This window comes from Natrix helvetica (genome assembly GCF_964273705.1).
Source record: "Natrix helvetica genome assembly, chromosome: 2".
NCBI classification, from domain to species: domain Eukaryota; kingdom Metazoa; phylum Chordata; class Lepidosauria; order Squamata; family Natricidae; genus Natrix; species Natrix helvetica.
In genome coordinates, this window is record NC_138552.1 from 91,353,804 (window position 1) to 91,380,466 (window position 26,663).

The window sequence follows — 26,663 nt, forward strand, 5'->3', positions numbered from 1 at the left end:
GGGGAGGAACACGGGCCAGTTCTGGAGTCTGGGGAAGGCTCTGATGGATGCTCTGCATCGGAACCAGAGATAGAGCCAGGGCCGCCTGACATTTCCCAGCCACCCGAGAGGCAGCTGCCTTCGGAATCTGAGATAAGTGGCTAGGAAAAACCGCTGGGGCCTGTTCCAGATGCGTGTATGCACAGAGTTGTTAGGAGAGGAGAGCAACTAAGGACAAGTAGTCGACTCTGGAAGCAAGGCACACGTGGAGGCTGAATGGCTCTCCCTGGTTGGAGAATAAATAGAAGGAAAGGGGAGTGGTTGTTGTAGGAGACAACAGTTCAGATTTCTGAAGTTTTTGCTCATTGTGTTTCATGCCACAAAGACTGCTTGCCAAAACTCAATTTACAGCTTTGTGGCTGGAAGTTCCCAGCCTGGCAATTATCTCAAGGAACTGATAAGGTCTGTTACTGCAGCTAACTCTTTGAAGGATTATTGCCTGGACTTTTCGATGAGTGAATGCCATTAATTCACAGGACATAAATAAAGAGGGGGTTTTTGGGACAAGAATTCTGTTTCTTGTTTCTGCTAAGACTGAGTCAGAACAGGGTCTTTTCAGAGAAGGAACATTCTAAATAGGCAGTACTTGATTCTCCTGGTCTCAAACGTAACCAGGTCAGACTGAGACTGAAAACAGGCATGGCCTGATGAATGTGTAAAAGAATGGAGCCTTTAGTTCAGAAATTGAACAATAAGCATAAACCTGCATTTGTTTTCATGTGTTTCTGAATCAAAAATAACTTTTTTCTGACCTTACTTTATTTCCATAGGCTGGAGATAAAGGGATTTAGAAAATTTATGTTTGCTATGTTTGTATCCTAATTGTTTTTTTAAATTTTCCAGACAGTAAACAAATCTTGGAATGACTTAGATGTCTCATCAGACAAACTATATGCTTGGAATCCAAAATCCACATATATTAAATCTCCTCCATTTTTTGAAAACCTGGTAATTCTCTTTTCATGGCCTTTTGATGAATTTGCCGACAAACATGCTTTGTGTGTTGTGGTTTGTTTAAATGATTTAGGTTTTTTAAAAAGTTTCTCTAAACGTTTTGTAAAGTATAAACAAAAGTACCCTGTCTACTAACCAAGTATGAAGTATAAGAAGTATCTGGAGGGAGGGAGGGAGAAAAGGAAGGAAGGAAGGAAGGAAGGAAGGAAGGAAGGAAGGAAGGAAGGAAGGAAGGAAGGAAGGAAGGAAGGAAAATTAAAATGAGTATTCATTAGAAGGAAATAAAGTTTTTACATTTGTGAAAGTATTTCAAGTTACTAGATTATCTTCTAATTAGGTCAGTGCTCTGATTGAATAACACATTCAGTTTATAATCTCTAGATTATTTGGATGCAGGTGGAAATGTGGATATACAAATAGAAGGTGGGGGATGTGAACCTCTAACTATCTCCCCCTCCATATTCGTATCTCTGGTTAGGGAATTATCTACATGAATTGCTTCCTATTTACTTTTGGGAATACGTAGCAAGTTTAGTAATTATTTTAAAACACTGTTCTTCCTCGAATTCGAGGTTCAAATTTTAGGCAAAACAGCACAGTGAGAAAAAAGAAAGGTTATGTCCATTTAGATTTTTCCAATATGATTAAGAATGTCCAGTTCTTAGATACTTTGTAGGAATAAAAGCTTGGTATATTTCTGTTCTCATAAACCAGTCCTCATTCATATGACAAACAAACTTGACCCTTTTTTTGTGATCCTTTTTCACCCCCAGACCCTGGAGCTTCAGCCCCCTAAATCCATACTGGATGCTTATGTCCTGCTGAATCTCGGTGATTCTGTGACAACTGACCATATATCTCCTGCAGGGAATATTGCAAGAAACAGTCCGGCTGCCCGTTACTTGACTGGCAGAGGGTGAGTCCAGTCAACACACTGAGGGAGAGGATTTCCTTCCGGAGAGAGAAATTCTACCTACTTCTCTTCGCCATCATTTAGTTGCTCGGTTGTAGATTTCAACAGCAATATCTAGAACCCAATTACTGGGTCTGTGTAACTACTGCCAGTGCTGAAAAGAAATACTTTGTAACTGCTCTCCCCATTGCACTAATTCTTGTGATGAGATTCCTGGTGTCTCTTTTTTTTTCTAGACTCCAAGAAGAAAGTTACCGTATTTTTCCTTTCCCCCACCCCCCAAAAAAGATTGTGAAAATTTGAGTGTGTCTTATACATCGAATGTAGCCCCGCCCACTGCCACTGGTAGCTAAAAATGCGAGGCATGGAGGCAGCGATGGTCTGTGGCAATCCCTGCAACCTGGAACAGCTGATTGGGGGTATTCTGGCAGTCCAATTCCCCCACCAATCAACTGTGCTGAATCAGGCTGCAGAAAGTGCTAAAGCTGACCTGGCTGGTCAGAATTTGCAGCAGCAATCACATTCAGAAAGCACAGTAACTGATTCAGCAGGATTCAAAATAATAATAATATACAATACATTACCAAAAGCAGGTTTCCCAAGGTTGCAGTAAATACAAGCAAAACACAAGCAGTTTCACTTTCAGTTCTCGGCTAAGCTAGACTCCTTCCTGTCTCCTTGTTGCTCACACAGGAAATTTCAGAGTCCAAATAGCCCTCATTGGCTGACTTAGTTGTTATGCCTATTCATTGGCTGACTTTGTTACCATTTGTCAGCTGAATACCATGGATGCTGGTAGACGGAGACAGAATTTTTCTTATTATTATTTTCCTCCCCCAAAACTAAGGTGCGTCTTATACGCCAAAAAATATGGTCGTTTCTTTAATGAAAGAGAAATGCTGTCCGTGCACAAAAGCAAAGCATATTTTCTGAATCATTTTGGAGGCACATTCATAGTTATAAACATGTTATCTAGTCACCCGTGTCCAGAGGTGGGATTCACTTGCCTTCTCTACCAGTTTGCAAATGTGAGTGCACGAGCCACCTCTGCGCATGCACACAGCATTCTGCGCATGCACAGTGCTTGCGCATTACATCCAGGCGTGTGGGCAGAGGAGTCATTGCTACCCGTTCACATGATCCGGAGAGAACCAGCTGAATCCCACCACTGCCCCTGTCCTAGAACAGTGTTTCTCAACCTCAGCTTCTCTGTGGACTTCAACTCCCAGAATTCCCCATCTAGCATGCTTTGTATTAAAAGTACTCAGTCTTTAAATCCTCCAAATTGTATTGTGTGCATCAAATGCTGAGTGTGGGATTTCTTTCTATCGTGCATTGAAACATCTTTCCGGCATATTTAGCCCCTTGAATTATTTTTGTTTGTGTTAGGGGTATTACTCTTCCTGGATATACAGATGAGAAACAGACCAGATAATCTGCTCCTTCTTCATTGTAAGGCTATATATCTGCCACCATTTCATTTACAGTATAAAAAACAAGGGACGGTCTCTTCTGGGCCTCTTCCTCTAGCTGTTATGCAGCTTCAGGCTGTATCCTCTCTTATCTTATAAAGAGCCATTGTGGCGCAGTGGATAGAATGCAGTACTGCAGGCTACTTTTGCTGACTGCAGTTTGGCAATTCAATTCTCAACGGCTCAAGGTGGACTCAGTCTTCTGTCCTTTTGAGGTCGGTAAAAACCCAGATTGTTGAAGGGGGGGGCAATATGCTGATTAAGGGACGTGGTGGTCAGTGGCTAAGATGCTGAGCTTGTTCGTCAGAAAGGTTGACAGATCAGCAGTTTGAATCCCTAGCACCATGTAATGGAGTGAGCTCCCATTACTTGTCCTAACTTCTGCCAACCTAGCAGTTCAAAGGCATGTAAAAAAATGCAAGTAGAAAAATAGAAACCACCTTTGGTGGGAAGATAAACAGCATTCTGTGCACCTTCAGCCTTTAGTCATGCCGCTCACATGACCACAGAGACGTCTTCGGACAGCACTGGCTCTTCGGCTTTGAAACAGAGATGAGCACTGCTCCCTAGAGTAGGAAACGGTTAGCACATATGTGCGAAGGGAACCTTTACTTTTACCTTATGCTGACTATGTAAACCTCTTAGAGAGGGCTGTAAAACATTGTGAAGGGGTATATAAGTGCTATTTCTATTTCTATCTGATTGTTTCCTCGGAAGCATTTTTTGCCAGTTTTTCAAAGTTTTTCTCACTTATTATTACAAGGGATCATTTAAAAATGTTTCAAATGTTTTGAAAATGTTTTGAAGATGTTCCACAAGTCTATTCTTCCTTGATTACCTTTTTAGAGGAAGCCCTCAAACATGGCATCCTAAAGACTTGATTTGGGTTTGGGTCTCCTAGAACTGTCAGCCAGCATGGTAGATATTTTTCAAGTTGCATCTCAACAAATCTGAAGGGTCCAAGTTAGAAAAGACTTGAAAGATGTTTGTTTTACTCACACACACACACACACACACACACACACACACACACACTTTCTCTTAGCATAGGTATTCTGCCAATGAAATCTTTAAAGTAATATTGTCCAATCAAGGTTGTTTGAGTGGCTATTGTGTACTACTGTAGGCTTCCTTCATTGAAAGAAGCTTCGGGCCAGGGGATTGAATCTCTCTGCTTATTTATTGAACACTTTAGAGCTTTTGAATATTAAGACTTGCCTCTTTTGCCTCTTGATAGTCTCACTCCTCGAGATTTCAACTCGTATGGCTCACGCCGGGGCAATGATGCTGTCATGGCAAGAGGAACATTTGCAAACATACGTCTACTGAACAAATTCTTTAAGAAGCAGGCCCCGCAAACCATCCACTTCCCATCTGATGAAATTGTAAGTATTTTCCCTCCCACCATTAGGGTTTCACCCCCTTCACCATGTAGTTTTGGCTTTCTTGCTGCTGCAGGATTGTCTCCTTTCAGGCAGAAGTTTCAGCCTATGTGCTTAATAGGCTGCAGTGTGCTCATATAGCACCGTAATCTGGGGCTTTAGAGACTCTTGTAGGTAGGTATAGAAACCAGGAGTTTCCCTTTGAAGAAATATTCTGTGTGTAGTTACTACATTTTCAGTAATAGTGCATAACCCAGACACTGGTGAAAATTCAGTATATGTTTTCCATTTATGGATTTCCATGACCCATCTGTCAACTCTGGACCTATATTAGGGGACTGGAGGCTAAAAGATATGAAGAACAGTTGCAGGAACTGGGCATGGCTAGTCTAGTGAAAAGAAGGACTAGGGGTGACATGATAACAGTTTCCTGATATCTCAGAGGCTGCCACAAAGAAGAGGGAGTCAAGCTATTCTGCAAAGCACCTGAGGGTAGGACAAGAAGCAATGGGTGGAAACTAATCAAGGAGAGAAACAACTTAGAACTAAAGAGGAATTTCCTGACAGTTAGAACAATTAATCAATGGAACAACTTGCCTCCAGAAGTTATGAATGCTCCAACACTGGAAGTTTTTAAGATGTTGGATATCCATTTGTCTGAAGTGGTGTAGGGTTTCCTGCCTATGCAGGAACTAGACTAGAAGACCTTCAGGATCCCTTCCAACTCTGTTATTCTAAATTATATCCTGTAGTTCAAAATGATTTTGGATCTTTTCCTGTTATGAAAATAACACATTGGGTGATTTCCCAAGACATGGCTTTTGCTTGCCATCTCGGTATGGTGTGTGTGTGTGTGTGTGTGTTGTATTTGTGCTGATAAATAAATAAAGGGAGACTAGTATAGATCTATTTCAAGCTATTTAGCTCTCATCAGATAGCCATATTTGAGCATACCAGGGGTTGTAACACAAATACGTACGTATGTATGTATGTATGTATGTATGTATGTATGTATGTATGTATGTATACACATACATACAAATAAATATATATCCCCATGCATTTCACACCAAGATAGGACTATAAAAAATAATGAACTATGAAAGCACAGCTGCTTCTTCCCTGTAACTCATTCGCCAAATTAAACGAATGGTCCCTGTATCTCTACAATTGCTATGGGGGTTGGGGAAAAGTGGCATTTTTTCCTTTCTGTCTTATACATTACTCATGAAGGACTCCCCGGTGCTTTCTGAGCTTGGTTGTTTTCTTTCAGACGTTTCATTACCCAAACTAAGTAACATCATCAATACTAGTAAGGAGTGGGGTTTGCTCTCTGTTTATATTCTGATGGTTTGCCCTGTCAGTGTTGGTGCAGATGGTCGTAGAGGATCTTTGGTTGGCCTGTTTACTGTTAGCTTGTTTGGCAGTTGCTTGATTGGGACTGCCAAACACCAGCAATCAACACCTTGTTGGGGCCCGCCAGTGGCCAACGGAGCTGGCAGCCGATTCAGAGAATGAGGAGGTTGGGGAGGAACATGGGCCAGTCCTGTAGTCTCAGGAAGGCTCTGATGAATGCTCTGTATCGGAGGCAGAGATGGGGCCAGGACTGTCTGACATTTATCAGCTGCCTTTGGAATCAAACATCAGTGAGGCAGAGGAACAGTTGGAGCTTGTTCCCAGTGTGCGCATGTATAGAGTTGCCAAACGAAGGGAACAGCTAAGGAACAAGGGTCGACTTGGGAGTAAGGCCACAGGTGGACGATGAATGGTCCCTCCCAGAGGAAATAAAAGAGGAGCGAAAGGGGAGCGAAGTTAGCAGGAGACAATTAGTTCACTTAATTGGTTCATGACTCTCTGAGACTCCTTGCCAAGTTTTGAAGATATCGGCCTGGCAGCTCTCCAATCCAGATAAGGTCTGTGACTGTAAATTCACCCTTGAAAGACTTTGCTGGATGTGAATGAGAGGAATTCACAGTAACTTAATAAAAAGGGCCAAGGAGTCTGCTTCGTTGCTTGGGGAAGCCTAGGTCAGAACACACCTAGAAGAACATGGATTAACTCCAAGATTAACATCAGAGAAACAAACAAGAAGTAAACAATACTCAATCAAAAACTGCCAAATAAGGTAACAGTTACCAGCCCAATAAAGAACTCCCAAGACCAGCCCCACCAACACTGGCAGGGCAAACCACTAGAATATAAATTGGGTAATGAAATATCTGTAAGAAAACAACCAAGCTCAGAGAGCACCAAAGGACCTTTTGTAAATAATGTGTAAGACAGAAAGGGGGGGAAAGCCACTTTTATCTCTACAGCATTCATTGTAGAGATGCAGGGATCATTAATTTCATTTGGCAAATGAATGAGTTACAGGGAAGGGCCAATTGTGCTTTCATAGTTCATTGTTGCTGTTTTTATAGTCACGTCTCAGTGTAAAACGTGTTACACTACAATAGTTAATGAGTTAATCTACAACAGGCATAGAAGGTAGAAATCTCTAACTGGAGACGTTGCTTCACTAATTGAGCTTCAATTGCATTCTGTGCCTCTAGCTGGATGTATTTGATGCTTCTGAGAGATACCTACAAGCCAGCCACCCACTTATCATATTGGCTGGTAAGGAATATGGCTCAGGAAGTTCCCGGGACTGGGCTGCCAAGGGGCCTTTCCTGCTGGTAAGTAGGCTATTCTATAGTAAGAGTGGGCTTCATAGCATCATAGGTTTGGATGAACCAATGGAGTCCACCTCTTGCTCTCCATTTTTTGTTATCTATTCATTCTCTGTGTCAAACACCTCTCTCTCCTAGGGATTTTTTTCAGATAAATCCTTATAAATTAACATTATTTTACGTGGTAGTCTCGACTTACAATGGTTCATTTAGTGACCGAAATTACAATGGCACTGGAAAACCTGACTTATGATCATTTTTCACACAGATGCTTGGCCACTGACTCATATTTTACATTCATAAATATAATGGTCACAGTCAGTCTCCTAGGATCAAGTGGATCACCTTTTGTAACCTGACAAGCAAAGTCAGTGGGGAAGCCAGATTCACTTAACAGTGTTGCTACTAACTTAAAAACCTCAGTGATTCACTTACCAACTGTGGCAAGAAAGGTTATAAAATGGGGCAAAATTCACTTAACGAAATTATCTCGCTGAGCAACAAAAATTTGGGGCTCAATTGTTGTCATAAATGGAGGACTACCTGTATTCTATGGGGGCGTGGAGAACAGATCTTGACCTTCGTGTCACAACTTTAAAGAGTTTAAAAAGTGCTGTTCTATCCTCCCCCTCATTATTTTTTCTCAAAACTGATCAACATCCCTAATCATTCTCATTGCATTTCTTTGCCCCTCTTACTCTTTGATTGAATTCTTCTGAAAAAGTAGTGGCCAGAATTGGTCCTCACTCTCCAAATGACTTCTGACCAACAAAGTGGATTTGCATTTTTACCAACCTTGTAGTTCAGTAGTTCAATTACAATTTTAAATCCCTTGCATAGATGCTGTCACCAAGCCAGCTATCCCTTATCATCAGTATTTTAAATTCTGAATGGATGTACCATTTGTAATGAAATTTAGTCCATATTTAATCCTAGTTAGACATCATGTCTGAAGAGGCCATAATGCCAAACTTAAACACTGGGGTTTAGCAACAGGACATTCAAGGATATGAATGCATTTGTTTCTCCCAACTTTATATGTTCAGAGCCCAATGACATTATATTTTATTTTGAATGAATTTAACTTCCATAAATTCTAGATTAAAGTTCCAGACAGAAATATTCTGTTTCATTATTGTGATTTACACAATCCTAGTTTCAACCTCTATTATCCAACCATTTATAGGATAAGTCCCATGTTTGAAAATACTCATAGAATTCCTATTTATGATAGAATCGGCCTTTTGATGGAAAAGTTGTCTAGTTTTGTAGCTTTTGGGTGGCAAGCTTCGCAAACGTCACAAGACCAGGAAATGAAGAAGCTACTTCTTTGAGGTAGACCACTGATCTACCTAGACAACATCACCAACCATTGACTTTTTCACAACCGTACCTAGAGGTTCTTAAGAATGGACCTGAGGCCTTTTGTCTGCATAGTTGCCCGGAAAATAATTAGCCACTTCTTTTCTACAACCTTTTTTTAAAAATTTGACTATTAATGCCCTTGTGTGTTCCTCAGGGTATCAAAGCAGTCCTTGCAGAGAGCTATGAGAGGATTCACCGCAGTAATCTGGTGGGCATGGGAGTCATCCCTCTGCAGTATCTCCCCGGCCAGGACGCAGAGAGTCTAGGACTGACAGGGCGGGAACGTTACACAATCATTATTCCGGAGGACCTGACACCTGGAATGAATATCCAGATCAAAGTAAGCGTTTCCAGGGGTTGCATTATTTTAATCTGGCATTGTTCTGTGTGTTGGTGTGTGCACGCATGAAGGATGTGCTGTTATGTGGGGTGGCTGTATGTCAGGTTTAACGAACAAAATTTGGTGCCTGAACAAGCCCTTGAATTAACTTTGAACCACTCAAATATTTTATGATTTGGCGCTCTTGCAGGATTTCAAGGAGTGGTGGCTTGAAAATATTAGTAGTCTTTGGGTATAGAAATAACCCTAGGGGGTTTTAAGTCACATTCCCTTATAAAGTAATATTACCCTTTTGAGGGAAGGAATGTTGGTCCTACCTAAACGTTCTCAGCGTGGCGTAGGACAATCCAGGAGTGGGTTCTTCAATCCTTATTTGCCCAAGAGACTGAGTCAGAATTTAAGCCACGCCTCTAGCTTCCCCTGCTGATATCCAATTCTGACGAGGCGCAGCTCCAATTAGAGAAACGAAAGAACATGCCCTGCCCGCAGCATTAGTAGCCCCCGGGGACCCAGACCTAGCCAAAAACAATAACTAGGGTGGGACCTGGACCGTCCTGCGCCATGCTGAGAAGAGCGTTCAGGTAGGACCAACGTTCCTTCTCCAGATGATGGTGCAGGAGGGTCCAGGAGTGGGACATACCAAAGCGGCAGTCCCTAGGGCGGGAACTCACTGGTTCGTGGTACCCGAGGGCACATGTACTCCTTGCAGCACCCTATGCCCAAATGATGCCTCCGCAAATGCGAACGCATCCAATCTATAGTGCTTAATGAAAGGTGAGGGGGAAACCCATGTCGCAGCTCTACAAACATCTCCGATCAGAGCCTGGGTGTTCCACGTGGCCGTGGTGGCCGCAGTCCTAGTTGAATGAGCCGTTATCCCCTGTGGCACCGGCTTGCCCCTCGCCTCATAAGCCCTGGCAATACAAGCTCGCAACCAGCATCCAACAGTAGAAGACACCCATAAACCCATGGCAGAAGGCTGGAAAGAGACAAACAATGCCTCCGTTTTTCTGTAGGGCGCCTTTCTCTTTATGTAAATACGGAGGCTAAAACACATGAAGAACAGTTGCAAGAATTGGGTATGTCTAGTCTAGTGAAAAGCGGAGATATGATAGCAGTGTTCCAATATTTAAAAGGCGGTCACAAAGGGGAAGAGCAGTCTATTCTACAAAGCTGCTGAAGCCCTGTTCAGACTCCCAGAATAAACAAGAGTTTTTAATTCAGGGAAAACACAACTTTTTAGCACTGTGTGGAATGGGGTGGTCTGTATGAGATGAGTATTTTAATAATGGGTGTTGCAGGAATAAGTAATGTGCACAGCCCTCAGCCCGACAGTTGTTGAAATATTGTGTGTGCACATTTGAACATGGTTTCCATGGGCACCATGCCCCGGATTGCTCATTTAAGATGTTAGGAGAGATTTTCTTGCAACGGGGACAACCAAAAGTATGTGTGGTGATGTCATGTTATTTCCAAGATCTTATTTCTTTGGTGCTTTGGCATAATTTCTAAAAAAAAGTCCCTGTTTGAACTTCTTATACCATTGTACCTTTCCTTAATCCTCCTTGTTCTCTATGGTCTCTCCCCAGTTGGACACAGGAAAAACTTTTCAAGCCATCATGAGGTTTGACACAGACGTGGAGCTCACCTATTTTCGTAATGGCGGCATCTTGAACTATATGATTCGCAAAATGGCATCTTAACCCCCAAATGAAGCATAGCTCATATCCAGAAACCCACCTTTTTCTGAGGACAAAGGCTCAGTAATTATAAATGCTGTAATTATGAAAAACAAAATATACAGTAACAAGGGACTTATGTGCAGTGTTCCCCAGCATAGTGCCTTTCAAGCGTATTAGGACTACAACATCCAGACTTTCAGGGCTGGCTGGGGCTCCTGGGGGATGTGGTTTCAGCAGAATTGAAGGGAAAGGCTTGTAAAGGGTGTGTTTCTACACTGTCAACCCTAACCTTTTGGCCCCTAGTCTAATTTATGTGTATATTTGAACTCATCCTTTCTACAGTACTGTATTTCATCCCTCTATTTTGTACTTGTAGGTGGGACAAAAACTTGTATCATCCATGTATATGGAGGCTAGATCCTTTTCAACATTTTATACAGCAATTAACAGTACCAGTTTCTTTTCCTGCCTGCCTCAGAAGTTACTAACCCTGTACTTATTGCATTAAAAGCGCTTATCAAAATCCGTCCTTGAAATTTTAATACTGCTAGAACGATTAAATGACTTGGCTCTTTATTCTTCGGCATATGTGCATTCGTTCGTATGTGCCTTCATTCGTGGGACCACAGGATTAAAGCCTTTTGTAACAAACCTGTTTTCAAAAATCAATAGAATCTTTTGTGGGTGTGAGTTCTGAAACAGAGGTTCAAGATAAAGAATAAATTCTCCTTTGCTTTATCAGAAAGGAACATGATTTGGAATTCTGAGCAATAAAATGTTGCAACAGCGATGGGATCCTAACAATAGATATATACTATAGATATATAAACTAGTTGATATATAGATATATAAACTAGTTGATAGAATGCCTTTGGTTTTAAATCTGAAGGATGAAAACTTGGCTTTCTTAACTATTACTATTAGTGATAGTTCTAGTTCAACTTCATCTTAAACTTATTAGAATATCCTCAGCTATATGTCCCTGACTTTTTTAAACAGCCAAGTACAGCTATAATTTAAGAACAATCCCTTACTCCCAGCCTCCAGAAGCAACCAAGGACCATTTAAAGTTTTAAATCTATACATTTTTTATTAAATTGCATAATCAAAAGACAGCAATGGAAACATATCAGCTTTTTTTGAAGAAGCACTGATTAATGGAAGCATACTAAGAATCAGACAGATACAACAGCTACCTTGGAGTTTGCATTTACACTGGAATAAGTGGAAAGTTAATATTACCTCAGTTACCAATTTGACTTTAAAATAGAATTTAATTAGGTCATGCAAGATTATAAACAGAAGTTTGAACAGACCGTACTTCCTAAGGTATTTCTTCAACATCAAAGTCTTTCATTGCAAAATCAACATCCTTCCATTTTCGGAAATAAAATTGCTGGTTGCTAACAACATCCTGCACGGAAAAGCTCTCGATTTTAATGATGGGCATGTCCACAAAGGTCTTGTACTTCACAATGATTCCCCAGTCATGATGGCAATTGAGGCAATACATCTTGGCTTTTTTCTCAAAATTCCCGTAGCTCTGCACCTTATGAGGTCCCGTGGTATACTGTGCTTTAAATTTCTCGCCTAAAACGGTGTGGTGTGATTCCTAGAATGAACACAGAACAGAATGTAGCATTGTCTATATCACTTTATAAATGGATTAGTCAGAAATTTAAGGCTGCATGCTTTCAGGTCAACTTAGATCATAACCTCTTGGTAAATTAAGTGCATATTCAGTTGTCAATTTCCTCAACCATAGCAGTCAAAGGAGCTCAATTTATCCTCTACAGTTCCACTTCCAACATTTAATTCTGATATGGCAAAGCCAAATTTCTCTCAACTGAATGTCAAAAAGAGCTTTTTCATGATGGACGCATTCAGCTAGCTCAGGTTTCATTTCGGATAAATTCCAAACTTCACCTTGTAGTACGAATTCAGCAATGTATCTTACGTGAAATCGACACAGAAAAAAAAATCTGCGCATGACTCCTTTGAGCTCATTTAGTTCGCTTTTTTAAAAAAAAATAAAGACAAGGTTTTTTTTTAAAAAAAAAAAGTTCCTCCTTAGCCCATATACCGTATTTTTCGGACTATAAGACGCACTGGAGTATAAGACGCACCAAGATTTTGAAGAGGTAAATTTTTAAAAAAATAATTGCCTTCCCCGGCCCCCAGGAGCACTCTGCAGGCTTCCCAAACCCTCTGCACGCCCCACGTTTTGTGAAAAACGGAGCATGCAGAGAGTTTGAGAGGCCTGCAAAGTGCTCCTGGGGGCCGGGGAAGGCAAACACGACACATGGGGGGTTTGGGAGGTGAAAAATGGGCCTGTTTTTCACAATAATGGGGTGTGCAGAGAGTTTGGGAGGCCTGTAGAGTGTTCCTGGGGGCTGGGGAGGGCAAAACACCATTTTTTTAATGAAAAACGGGCCCCTTTCACTCGTTTTATGCTCGTTTTTGCCCTCCCCAGCCCCCAGAAGCACTCTTCAGACTTCCCAAACCCTCTGCTCATCCATTTTTGCAAAAAATGGGATGTGCGGGATGGGGTTTTGGGAGGCCAAAAATGATGTATTCAGTGTATAAAACGCACCTAGATTTTCACCCTCTTTGGGGGGGGGGAAAGGATGCGTCTTATACTCCGAAAAATATGGTAGTTTGTAGTCCTGCTCACTGAAATAGCATGGGAGATTTTCCAGACATCTGCAATGCAATTTATCTCAGTTGGATCATATCCACAAGTGCTATTGTTTCTGGTCTTTGGGGTTTGTGGAATTTGTTGGATTATGAGCTTGCATGGAGATTACGTGGTTTTTGAGACCTTAAAAATCAAGCCTTTGATGACCCTTCCTGTTTATTGCCAATAATAATAATAATAATGATAATGATAATGATAATAATAATATTTATTTCTTAGCCGCACCCTCTCCCGAAGGACTCGGGGCAGCGTACAATAAAAACATAAAAATACAAGTATGGACAAACATACATATAATATAGACGTATACAAAGACGTATACAGAGACGTATACAAAGAGGAGGTGGACAAATGGATGGAAACAAATTAAAATCACAATATTAAAATCCCCTAAATAAATTAGATAAAATTACAAAAATAAAAAACCCGTCAGGAGCGATATGTTCAGACTATAGTTGAGCCAGGCCAGCTACTTGAAATAGGTGGGTCTTGAGCTTTACACGGAAGGAGCGGAGGTCAGAGGTAGTCCTAATATCTGGAGGGAGGTCATTCCACGGGCTGGGCCCGCCACAGAGAAGGCTCTACTCCTAGGCGCCGCCCCTCGGCACTGTCTGGTGGACGGCACCTAGAGGAGTCCCTCTCTGTGCGAGCGAATTGGTCGCAGGGATGTATGGGGCAGGATACGATTCCGTAAGTAACTAAGTCCTGAGCCATGGAGCGCTTTAAAGATCGTTATCAAAATCTTGAAACGCACCCGATAGACCACAGGAAGCCAGTGCAGCTTGCGCAGGAAAGGTCACAGGGGAGTACCTGGAACTCCCCATAATTACCCGCGCGGCCGCATTCTGGACCAACTGTAGCCTCCGGGTGCATTTCAAGGGAAGCCCCATGTAGAGAGTGTTACAGTAGTCCAGGCGAGACGTCACCAGCGCATGAGTGACTGTGCGTAAGGCGTCCCGGTCCAGTAGGGGGCGCAATTGGCGCACCAGGCGAACCTGGTGGAACGCCCCCCTTGCCACAGCTGTCACATGGTCATCCATGGACAGCCGGGCATCCAGGAGGACGCCCAAATTGCGCGCCCGCTCCACGGGGGCAAGTTGAACGCCCCCGATGGCCAAAGATGGCATTAATTGGCTGAACCGGGGAGCCGGTACCCACAGCCACTCCGTCTTGGAGGGGTTGAGCTTGAGTCGGTTGTCATCCATCCAGACCCGTACGGCTTCCACACACCGGGACATCACTTCGACGGCCTCGTTGGGGTGGTTTGGGGTGGAAATGTACAGCTGAGTATCATCAGCGTACAGATGATATCCCACCCCCAAACCACGGATGATCTCACCCAACGGCTTCATATATGTGTTGAACAGGAGTGGCGAGAGGACCAACCCCTGTGGCACCCCACACGTAACGGGGCTTAGGGTCGACCTCTGCTCTCCTGCCAACACACGTTGCGTCCGACCGGAAAGGTAGGAGCCGAACCACCGCAAAACGGTGCCCCGGACCCCCAACCCCTCCAGTCGGCGCAACAGGATACCATGGTCGATGGTATCAAAAGCCGCCGAGAGGTCTAATAGGACCAGGATAGAGGAACAACCCCTATCTCTGGCCCTCCAGAGATCATCTACCAACGCGACCAAGGCCGTCTCCGTGCTGTGCCCGGGACGGAAGCCGGACTGGCGCGGATCTAGATAATCATCTTCCTCCAGATGTCGTGGAAACTGATAAGCCACCACACTCTCTACAACCTTCGCCAAGAAGGGAAGGTTGGAGACAGGACGATAATTGGCCAGCTCCATAGGGTCCAGGGAAGGCTTCTTGAGCAGGGGTCTCACTACCGCCTCTTTCAAAGAGGCCGGGAGAGACCCCTCACTCAACGAGGCATTCACTAGGCCTAGGAGCCAGTCACGTGTAAACTCCCAGGATGCCAGTACAAGCCAGGAGGGGCACGGGTCAAATAAACGTGGTGGGTCGCAGTCGTCCACGCATTCTGTCCAAATCCTCGATGGCAACCAAGTCAAACTCCCCCCAGATCGATGTCTCAAGACTTGCCACGGACGTCTCCATAGGACCACTGACAGGGACCCAATCCTTCCGGATTTGAGCGATTTTATCCTGCAGGTATTTCCAAAACTCCTCTGCCCTACCCTGTAAAGGGGCCTCCCGCGGCCTCTGAAACAAGAGGGAGCGGGACACCCGAAACAGGGCGGCAGGGCGGTTCTCTGCGGATGCAATGAGAGCGGCACAATATTGACATTTGGCCGCTCTCAGTGCCACAAGGTATGTCCTTAAATGGGCTCGTACCTGTGTTCGGTCAAATTCGGAACGGGAGGATCTCCAACGACTCTCTAGGCATCTCTTGCGGCGTTTCATCACCCTTAGCTCCTCGGTAAACCAAGGGGCCAGGGTGGATTGTTGCCGCCAGAGAGGCCGCAAAGGCGCCACCCGGTTCAAGGCCCCGGTAGTCACATTATTCCACGCGACCACCAGGTCCTCTACCCGGGGGCGGGTCAGGGTTGCAGGAGGTGGCCCAAGCTCCGTCTGGAACCTATCTGGTTCCATCAGGCGCCTGAGGCGGAACCATCTAGTGTTTTCTGGTTCCGCCTCCCCGCAGCGGGGGGTAGCACCAGGGAAGTCGAGTCGGAGGAGTGAGTGATCTGACCATGACAGGGGAGTGATGGTTAAGTCCCCTCCTCCCAGATCACTCAACCACTGGCCAGAGACAAAAACAAGGTCCAGGGTGTGTCCTCCCTCGTGTGTCGGGCCCTGAATCAATTGAGTCAGGTCCATGGCTGTCATGGAAGCCATGAACTCCCGAACCCCCTCGGATGCTTCTCCCACCGATGGCAGGTTAAAATCCCCCATCACTAAGAGTTTGGGGGTCTCAACCGCCACCGATGCGATCAGCTCGAGGAGTTCAGGCAGGGCCGCTGATGTATAGCGAGGAGCCAGGTATACTATCAGCAGGCCCAACTGTCTCCCGGGGCCCCATTTCACAACAAGGGATTCACACCCGGACGTCTGTGGCACAGTGTACTCCCTTGGCTCTAAATCCTCCCGGATAATCGCTGCTACCCCACCACCCCTTCCCTGGGCCCGGGGCTGGTGAAATGCTAGGTAGCCTGGTGGGCACATTTCCACGAGGGGTAAACCTCCCTCGTGGCCCAACCAGGTCTCCGTTATTCCCGCGAGGTCCGGCTCCCCCTCCAAAATTAGATCGTAGATGAGGGGGGCCTTATTAACGACGGACCTCGCATTGCATAGCAACAGCCTCAGGCCCTGGGTCTGCAGCTCCTGACCACCTAGAACGCGGGGGTTGGTACGAGCGACCGGGTGTAACCAGCACCCACGGTCTCCCAACCGACTATGAGTTCTTAATCTGTTCTCGTATCTGCCCCTCCCTACGACCGTTGAAATCAGCAAGCCCTGTAAAGGAACGATATCCTCCCCCTCCTCCTCCCTTCCGCTCCTTCTGCTCGCGACCACACCTGGAGACCTGGCTCTCTCATCGCTCCTGACCTGACCCACCCACCCCCCAACCCCTGAACCCCTGCCCCTAAAAGTTTTTTAAAAACAGTTAACTAAAAACCCCCTAAGTCTCCGCTTCCTCCACCTCTCGAGATTAATAAATCCGTCATCAAGGTGGGCCCTTGAAAGGGCGGAGGGCCACACCTGCGAGAGGGGGGACTCCCACAGTAGGATCAGGTCTGACCTTAAATACATAGAATGTTAAAAAATTCGTCAGGGGCCTAGGATAGTGCTGAGGATGTTCCGGGCAAGATGCCATAGTCCAGCGTAATTAGAAAAGCAGAGCTCCAGTGTGAAAGAGAATAGTCCAGTCCTAGATGGGGTGGTGGTGGTGGTGGTAGGCTGGTCGGATAACAGTCGAAAAGTGGGGGCTCATGGATGATAAATGGTGGATGGCGAGGGGTGGTTGGACTATTGTTGGTAATGGGCAAGGGGCAGATGGTTAGTCAGGCAATAAGTTATAGAAGATAGGGAGGAATCCTTCGGGGCACGCGCAGATAGTAAACAGGGGCAGTTGTTGATAGATAGTCAGCAGGGGGGGTAGGTGGGTACAATCAGGGAGGCAGCTGGCAGGAGGTAGAAAAACTCCTCTGCCAAGCTTGATGTTAGGGGCCTCCTGGCAGTCCCCAACAAGCCCCCCCTGATCTCTGAGCAGCCTCCTGAGTCGATGGTCAATTAGATGGTCAATTAGATGGTCAATTAGATGGTCAATTAGATGGTGAGCGGGGGGCAGCTAGTCAATAGGTAGAAAGCAGGGTGATAAATAGGTGGTAGGCAGGGGCAGATAGTTAGTGGTGGTCAGCAGGGGGCAGATGGTCAAAAACAAGGTAGGCGGCCAGCAGGAGACAGATGTTTCTCCTGCCAGCACTCTGGCAGCCCTGGCATTGAAAGTCTCCTGTTAGCCACAACAAGCCCCCTGCTTCCTGTCTGGTCTCCAGCGCTGAGAGCAACCCTCCTCCTACCAGGCCTCCAACGCTGAGACGCCTCTGCCATCGTTCGTCCACTCTCTTCCGCTCCCCCTCCGCTCCTCTCGGCTCCTACCGCAGGCCATCAGCCACCACTCGCCCTTTCCTGTGCGCTCGGCGTCCCAGGCCGCCGTTCCAGCTCCAGGGGCCATTTTCCGCCGGCCTCCAACGCCGCCGCCGGCCTCCGGCGCTTCGGCGCTTCGGCCGGCCTCCAGAGCTCCCAGCTCCAGGCTCCCGGCCTCTCCCGGCCTCTCCGAGACGCCGCCAGCGCCAGCGTCAGCGCCGACAACAGCCTGCAAGCCCCGATCTCACCCAGCCGTCTCCGCACGCTCCCAGCACGCTCCAGCTCTCTCCCTCTCACGTTCTTTCTATTTCCTCCATTTCCTCTCCAGCTCTCTCCCTCCACGTTCTTTGCATTTCCTCTCCGGCTCTCCGCCAGCGCCAGCGCCGACAATAGCCTGCAAGCCCCGATCTCATTCAGCCGTCTTTGCACGCTCCCAGCACGCTCCAGCTCTCTCCCTCTCACGTTCTTTCTATTTCCTCCATTTCCTCTCCAGCTCTCTCCCTCCACGTTCTTTGCATTTCCTCTCCGGCTCTCCGCCAGCGCCAGCGCCGACAATAGCCTGCAAGCCCCGATCTCATTCAGCCGTCTTCGCACGCTCCCAGCACGCTCCAGCTCTCTCTCTCTCGCTTTCTTTCCATTTCCTCTCAGGCTCTCTCCAGCTCCAGGAAGCTCCTCCTCCTCCTCTACCAGTGATGGCTAACCTTTTTTGGCTCCCATGCCAAAAGCAGGGGAAGCGCAAGGGGGTTGTGCGCGGGGCGTGCCACACCTATAATGGCACAATGTTTTGCCCTCCCCAGGCTCCAGAGGCTTTCTAGGAGTCTGGGAGGGCGAAAACCCCTCACCTTCTCTAGAAGACGAAAAACTGCCCTACAGGGAGCCAGCACATGCATGCACGCTGGAGCTGACAGGGCAATGCCTCACGTGCCCTAACAAATGGCTCCCCATGCCACCTGTGGCACGCATGCCATAGGTTCGCCATCATGAGCCTATACCACGAAAGCCACAATATGTGGAATGAATGTGAAACATTTAAAATGTTGGGAGGGGAGATATACCTGTTTTGTCAAGCCGGCCTGGCATAACGTTACTATCTTGCCACCCCAGGTCATTTTACAATGGGAAATTTTGTTTTTAATATTTTTGGGGTTTTAAACTTTGTAAGTATGCTTATTTATGGACTTATTTTTACCTCCTCTGCACGATTTTATGGTGCTATCTTGATTATTGCTCTGTACGTCGCCCCGAGTCCCTGTGGGGAGAGGGGGCGACTAATAAGTTCAATAAAATAAATAAATAAATAATATATTTTGAAATCTTTTGTGCATTCACGATCCAATTGAAAAATGCACCTATATGCATTTAATGTAGGAACAATTATCCTTGATTTTGTCATCAATCTGATCACTTCAAAGGGACTAGAACCATGATGGCGAACCTATGACACACATGCCACAAGTGGCATGCAGAGCCCTCTATGCGAGCACACCAGCCATTGCCCCAGTCCAGCTCCACCGCACATGTGCGTGCACCTCCCACCGGCCAGTTGGTCTTCGGGTCTCTGCCACACATGCACGGGGATGGGGCCTTCCCCAATCTCCACAGTCCCACCCCCTCCCTCCAGTGCGCCCTAGCTTTCTGCTGCCTGTGCCTTCCCTGACCTCTGCAGGTGCCTCTCTGCAGGAATGGAGGAAAAAGCTAGGGCACACTGGGGGGAGAAACTGCAGAGATCGCGGAAGGCACGGGAGGCAGGAATGGAGGAGAAAGGTAGGTCATGCTGGGGGGGAACTGGAGATTGCAAGACCCCCTCACGCCCCGTTTTGGGCTTCAACAGCCTCCTGCACCAACCTGGAAGCCAAAACAGGACACGGGGCGCATGTACATGGAACGTGTGCGCATGCATGGGGGTGATCGCATTGCATTTTGAGGATTGGGGCGTGTGTGTGTGCATTTGCATGCCCGCTTTGGGCACTCGACATCAAAAAGGTTAACCTTCACTGGACTAGAATGTTAGACCTCCATTTACCAAGAGGTGAAACTCCACCTATATGTGTAACTCAAAGGCTGGGCTTCTATTTGAATGTTCTTACAATGACCAGAAATACAAAATGCTAAGATTTACCCTTACAATTTGACAGGTCAATGCTAATATTCAGTTTCTTTACTCCCTTTAAGTGTTAATATACCCAAACTCATGACACTGTGTACTCAGCTGTGCAAAGCTTTAAATAAATTATTCAATTGAAAGGTTTGATTTAATAACCATTTTTAAAAAGTTAATCCTTGGGTAGATTTGAAGTTTAAAAATCAAATAGATCTTTTATTTGCTGTGTTTCCTGCACCCTAGTCCTGACACCTTTATTATAAAGTACAGAGAAACAATTAAAAATACTGTATATATAGCAATGAAAATCGTAACACTTTCTAGCTGAAACTTTGCATGAATATCCTCTGAAGCTGCATTTTTTTAAAAAAATGATCTGATCTTCAGGAATTTGCAAAATTAAAATTATTTGCCAGACTGTTGAAAAATAATATAATATCAAAAGCCCATCAAATAATTTTGAAAAATGATGTAATATCAAATCCCATCAAATAATTGTGGGAAACCAAAGTGCAGCAAATGGGTCAATTTTAATTTTCAATATGATGAATTGCAATAAATGCAAACCCATACAATCAAAAAGGGGGCGGGGGGGGGGGGTCCCCCACAATTTTTAAAAGCTGGAATGGGTCCAGAGAAATGTTTTAAGAAACTTCTCTAAAGCCTCTATCATTGTGGCATTCATTTTCTGTCAAAAAATTAAGCAGATGCAGGCATATATTTTTCCTGATTCATGTCTATGGACAAAGCTTTTCTTGATTCAAATCTTGAAACTCAAATCACAGATTTGGACTGAATCAGCCCTCACTCAGAACTGAACGGGAACGTAACTGATCTGTACCCTCCAACACTTATCCCGCCAAAAAAGGCACTGTGAAGTGAAGGCAGCAACAGCAGGTTACCTCAATCACCCGGAGGTCCTCCGTACTGCAGGCCTTGTTCTTGCATTTGCCACACAAAAGGACTCGATTGCTTTTCCAGGGTTTTGGTTCTGTCGGTTTTTTCTTGGAATCTAGCATTTTTATTTGCTTCTTTTGCAACTCGTTTATCTGGGGTAGAGAGAGAAAGAGGGAATGCAGGTCACAAGGCACCAACTACTCTCAAGAGCCCAGGAATGTTGTCATGAATCAACCTCCCCCCCATCCTGAAAATAAATTAATGACAACCAAACCTTGTAAGCAACGTTAGAAAACGGCAGGTTCAGCCATTCTGCATTTGAACAGACTTTGAACTGGCTCATTTTAAAGTACAGAATTTTTCCCCTTGGCTGAATGAGACATTAAGGAAGCCCACATTTAAAAAACTGCTCACCTTCTTTGCAAACATCTTTTCGTCCCAGCTCTGTACCTCTTCGATAGCTTTGTTCATCATTTCCTCCTTTTGTAAATTGTATCTCTCCTTCTCTTCCTGTTCTTTTTTGCTCGTCACAAGAACGCACTTGCTATCTTTTGCTCTTCCACGACCTGGAGATGGCACATTACAGGGAGTCCTTTTTTAGTGACCACAATAGGGACTACCAGTTCCATCACTAAGGGGTCACGAGGTGAGAAACTACACAACCAAGATTGTGCTTTCTGGCTTGAAACTGCAAAGACTTGTTCAGTTCCACACCTTCACATTTTATTTGCCTCTAACCTTTAACTTCAGGTTTCCCTTTTCCCCACTCCCCTGTCCTTTTCAATGCTTACCTCAGTCTGGCATAATTACCAAGAAGGGAACTAGTCTTTGTACTTAACATTAATTGAAGAGGAAGAATTACAAAAGTAAGCATAATGGGGAATACACATTGAAAGGTGCCAGCTCTAGCAACCACAAACACAGTTAACAAACAGTCCAGTGTATTCCCCTTTGTGTGCCAATTTATTCTCTTATAATCCCTTCCTCTCCTCTAATTGTTGCCAAGGTCTCCTTCAAGTGAAACCGTAACTGACATTACAAGAGACTCGAATAGAATAGAATAGAATAGAATAGAATAGAATAGAATAGAATAGAATAGAATAGAATAGAATTCTTTATTGGCCAAGTGTGATTGGACACACAAGGAATTTGTCTTTGATGCATATGCTCTCAGTGTACATAAAAAGACAATATACATTCATCAAGAATCATAAGGTACAATATTTAATGATAGTCATAGGGTACAAATAAGCAATCAGGAATTATTTGTTTAGCAGAGTGATGGCATTCGGGAGAAAAAACCATTCTTGTGTCTAGCTGTTTTGGTTTGCAGTGCTCTATAGCATCATTTTGAGGGTAGAAGTTGAAACAATTTATGTCCAGGATGCAAGGGGTCTGTAAATATTTTCACGGCCCTCTTTTTGACTCATGCAGTGTACAGGTCCTCAATGGAAGGCAGGTTGGCAGTAATTGTTTTTTCTGCAGTTCTTATCCTATGAAGTCTGTGTCTGTCTTGTTGGGTTGCAAAACCAAACCAAACAGTTATAGAGGTGCAGATGACAGACTCAATAATTCCTCTATAGAGGAATTGTATCAGCAGCTCCTTGGGCAGTTTGAGCTTCCTGTGCTCAAGTCATGGCCCCTATCTATTTACCAACGACTACAATATATAGGAGGATTCTCAGATTATAGATTTGCTCTACAAGAGGAATACTATGCTATCCAGAATTACAATCAAAGCAGATAAGGGCGAAATGGCTTTTAGACTTCTATCTTAAATGTGATTTGATTTAATTATTTCCATTGAACCCATTGACCTTTATAGCATGTTTAGCCCAGCCCAGGATGGAGATGTACACATAAGCTTCACTTCATGAAGCTATTGAAAAATGGGAGTTGGGATAGACAGAAGGCAAACCCTACGGCACATCCACTCATGAAAGAACAGAGCTATTTAAAACAGCCATCCCCCAACTCTTGTAGTAAGTACAGAAAAATGCTATGTTGGATGGTGTTAGGAATGTAAGCTAACAGTTGGGTCAGGAGACCGCAATGCTATTGCAGAGTAATCGTTTGGCTGCCAATGTACCAGGTCTATTGTAGAAGACACTTGTGTGCTTCCTAAGGTATGCTGTACCGAGCTGGCTTCACACCACAAATCCCATCAGATGACATCACTCTTAATGACAGAAACCAGAATTGCCCAAACTGCTGCTGAAAGTTAGCACAGTCATTATTTTTTTGCTTTATGACATTGCTTAATGATGAAGAGACTGCTCCCAATTATGGTCATTATCTGAGGACTACCTGAAATTGGATTGGAGAAGTGCAACAATGTTTCCAAGCATTACTTAATGCCTCCAATGTCAAAAGCACTTTTATGTGTTTGCATAATAGGCCCAAATAAAGTACTGTTTGCTGAATCACTATGTATCTGATAGTATCTCATCCTAGGGTGGAAATGCATGACCTTCAGTTAATATACAAGTTCAAGTTCAAGTTTCAAGTTTATTTGATTTATAGACCGCCCCCTCTCCCCGAAGGGACTCGGGGCGGTGTACAGGAACCACATTAAAAAACCATATACATAATAAATACCCTTAAAACCAGATTAAACCTAAAGCCCTGTACAAATTGTTCAAAATTAAAACACGCCTAAAACCAACCCATCAAATTTAAAAATACAGACCTGGGGTGGGAAGCTGGAATTAGGCCAGGCCGGCTAAATTGAACAGGTGGGTTTTTAGCTTCGTGCGGAAGGAGCGGAGATCTGTTGTTGTTCTGATATCGGGGAAGGTCATTCCAGAGGGTCGGGCCCATCACAGAGAAGGCCCTTCCCCTGGGCGTCGCCCGCTGGCACAGCCTAGTGGACGGCACCCGGAGAAGTCCCTCTCTGTGTGAGCGGATCGGCCGAAGGGATGTATGGGGCAGGATGCGATCCCGCAAATACCTAGGTCTTGTGCCATGGAGCGCTTTAAAGATGATAATCAGCACCTTGAAACGCACCCGAAAAGCCACAGGTAGCCAGTGCAGCCCGCGCAGGAGAGGTGTTACATGGGAGTACCTAGCGGCTCCCAAAACTGCCCGCGCGGCTGCATTCTGGACCAACTGGAGCCTTCGAGTGGATCTCAAGGGGAGCCCCATGTAGAGAGCGTTACAGTAGTCCAGCCCGGATGTCACAAGCGCATGGGTGACTGTGCAAAGGGCAGCCCGGTCCAGTAGGGGATGCAGTTGGCGCACCAGGCGAACCTGGTGAAACGCCCCCCTAGCCACGGCTGTCACATGGTCGTCCATTGACAGCCGGGCATCTAGGAGGACGCCCAAATTGCGCACCCGATCCACGGGGGCCAGATGTTCGCCCCCAATGGCCAGTGATGGAATCAACTGGCTGAACCGGGGTGCCGGTAGCCACAGCCACTCCGTCTTGGACGGGTTGAGCTTGAGTCTGTTCCTTCCCATCCAGATCCGTACGGCTTCCAGACACCGGGACATCACTTCGACGGTATCGTTGGGGTGGTTCGGGGTAGAGATGTACAGCTGGGTGTCATCTGCGTACAGATGGTAATCTACCCCGAACCCACGAATGATCTCGCCCAGCGGCTTCATGTATGTGTTGAACAGGAGAGGCGAGAGGACCGACCCCTGCGGCACCCCACAAGTGAGCGGCCTCAAGGTCGACCTCTGCCCCCCTGCCAACACAAATTGCGCTCGGCCAGAGAGGTAGGAGAACCACCGCAGAACGGTGCCCCTCACCCCCAGCCCTCCAGTCGATGCAACAGGATACCATGGTCGATGATATCGAAAGCCGCCGAGAGGTCTAATAGGACCAAGATGGAGGAACAACCCCCATCTCTGGCCCTCCAGAGATCATCTACCAACGCGACCAAAGCCGTCTCCGTGCTATGGCCCGGCCGGAAACCGGACTGGCGCGGGTCCAGATAATCAATCTCCTCCAAGTGGCGTGGGAACTGTTGTGCCACCACACTCTCCACAACCTTCGCCAAAAAGCAAAGGTTGGAGACAGGACGATAGTTTGCTAACATAGCTGGGTCCAGGGAAGGCTTCTTGAGTAGGGCCTCACCACCGCCTCTTTCAGGGCAGTCGGCAAGAGCCCCTCTCTCAAAGAAGCGTTGACTAACTCCTGGAGCCAGCCTCGTGTGACCTCCCAGGATGCCAGTATAAGCCAGGAGGGACACGGGTCCAATAAACATGTGGTGGCTCGCAGTCGCCCGCGCAACCTGTCCATATCATTGGAAGTAACAGAGTCAAACTCCTCCCAGAATGGAACCTCAAGACCCACCTCCGACGTCTCTTCTAGACCACTGGAGGAGACCCACTCGCTGCGAATCTGAGCGATTTTGTCCTGCAGATACTCCCCAAATTCCTCTGCTCTACCCTGCAGAGGGGCTTCCCGCGGCCTCTGTTGAAGGAGGGAGCGGGTAACCCTAAACAGGGCGGCAGGGCAGTTATCTGCAGACGCAATAAGAGTGGCACAATCCTGATGCTTGGCCACTCTTGAGGCCACAAGGTAAGTCCGCAAATAGGCTCTCACCTGTGCTCGGTCAGATTCAGAGCGTGACGATCTCCATCTGCTCTCTAGGCGTCTCTTGTGGCGCTTCATCACCCTCAGCTCCTCAGTAAACCAAGGGGCCTGGGTGGATCGTTGCCGCAAGAGAGGCCGCAAGGGCGCAACCCGGTCCAAGGCCCCGGCGGCCGCATTGTTCCATGCAGCCACTAGGTCCTCCATCCGGGTGCGGGTCAGGGCACAGGAAATGGCCCAAGCTCCGTCTGGAACCTATCAGGTAATCCTCGACTTACAACAGTTCATTAAATGACCATTCAAAGTTACAACGGCATTGAATAAAGTGAGTTATGACCATTTTTCAGAGTTACAACCTTTGCAGCATCCTCATGATGATGTGATCACAATACTGTGCAATCTGGTTTATATGTATATATTAAAATATAGTATAGTATAAGTATGAGTATGAGTATGAGTATGAGTATGAGTATGAGTATAGTAATGTAATGTAATGTAATGTAATGTAATGTAATGTAATGTAATATAATATAAATATTATATATTAATGCTGGGCAATCTGGTTTATATTTATGATGGTTGCAATGTTCCGGGGTCATGTGATCACTTCTTGCAACCTTCTGACAAACAAAACCAATGGGGAAGCCAGATTCACTTAACAACCAAGTTACTAATTTAACACCTTCAATGATTCACTCAGCAACTGTGGCAAGAAAGGTCGTAAAATGGGGCAAAACTCACTTAACAAAATTATCTTGCTGAGCAACAGAACTTTTGGGCTCAATTGTGATCGTAAATCAAGGACTACCTGTAATTAAAATATCTACATTCAGGTTCTCACAGAATAATTTCACCAACTTACCTCTGACTTGTATCATTTTGATGACATTGCCTACATATTCGTATAGCAGGACCAGGTTGCACTGAGCAATATCAACCCCTTCGTCAGCCACTGAAGTTGCTATTAGCAGCTTGCTGTCCCCATCGATTTTGAAGGAATCCAAAGTCCCTTTCTGATTTGGGAGGGTCATGCCTAAGAGAGAGATAAGTTCAAAGT

General features: G+C 45.5%; 2 protein-coding genes across 6 annotated transcripts in view; one reads left to right on the plus strand and one right to left on the minus strand.

Annotated features, from left to right (window-relative positions):
- Window positions 1-11,467, plus strand: part of ACO1 (aconitase 1) — a 61,713-nt gene extending 50,246 nt beyond the window's left edge. For all 5 annotated transcript variants that reach the window (XM_081940580.1, XM_081940583.1, XM_081940582.1 and 2 more), the window contains 6 exons: window positions 883-987; window positions 1,767-1,909; window positions 4,616-4,763; window positions 7,313-7,435; window positions 8,949-9,134; window positions 10,724-11,467. In XM_081940580.1, the coding sequence (XP_081796706.1) occupies window positions 883-987; window positions 1,767-1,909; window positions 4,616-4,763; window positions 7,313-7,435; window positions 8,949-9,134; window positions 10,724-10,837 (819 nt within the window). In that variant the 3' untranslated portion in view covers window positions 10,838-11,467. The remainder of the gene's footprint in view (window positions 1-882; window positions 988-1,766; window positions 1,910-4,615; window positions 4,764-7,312; window positions 7,436-8,948; window positions 9,135-10,723) is intronic.
- A 419-nt stretch (window positions 11,468-11,886) lies between these two features.
- RIGI (RNA sensor RIG-I) overlaps window positions 11,887-26,663 on the minus strand; it is a 54,383-nt gene continuing 39,606 nt past the window's right edge. Inside the window, exons 15-18 of the mRNA XM_081940578.1 lie at window positions 26,469-26,639; window positions 21,481-21,632; window positions 21,072-21,218; window positions 11,887-12,428 (exon numbers count right to left, since the gene is read on the minus strand). Of these exons, the coding sequence (XP_081796704.1) occupies window positions 12,141-12,428; window positions 21,072-21,218; window positions 21,481-21,632; window positions 26,469-26,639 (758 nt within the window). The 3' untranslated portion in view covers window positions 11,887-12,140. The remainder of the gene's footprint in view (window positions 12,429-21,071; window positions 21,219-21,480; window positions 21,633-26,468; window positions 26,640-26,663) is intronic.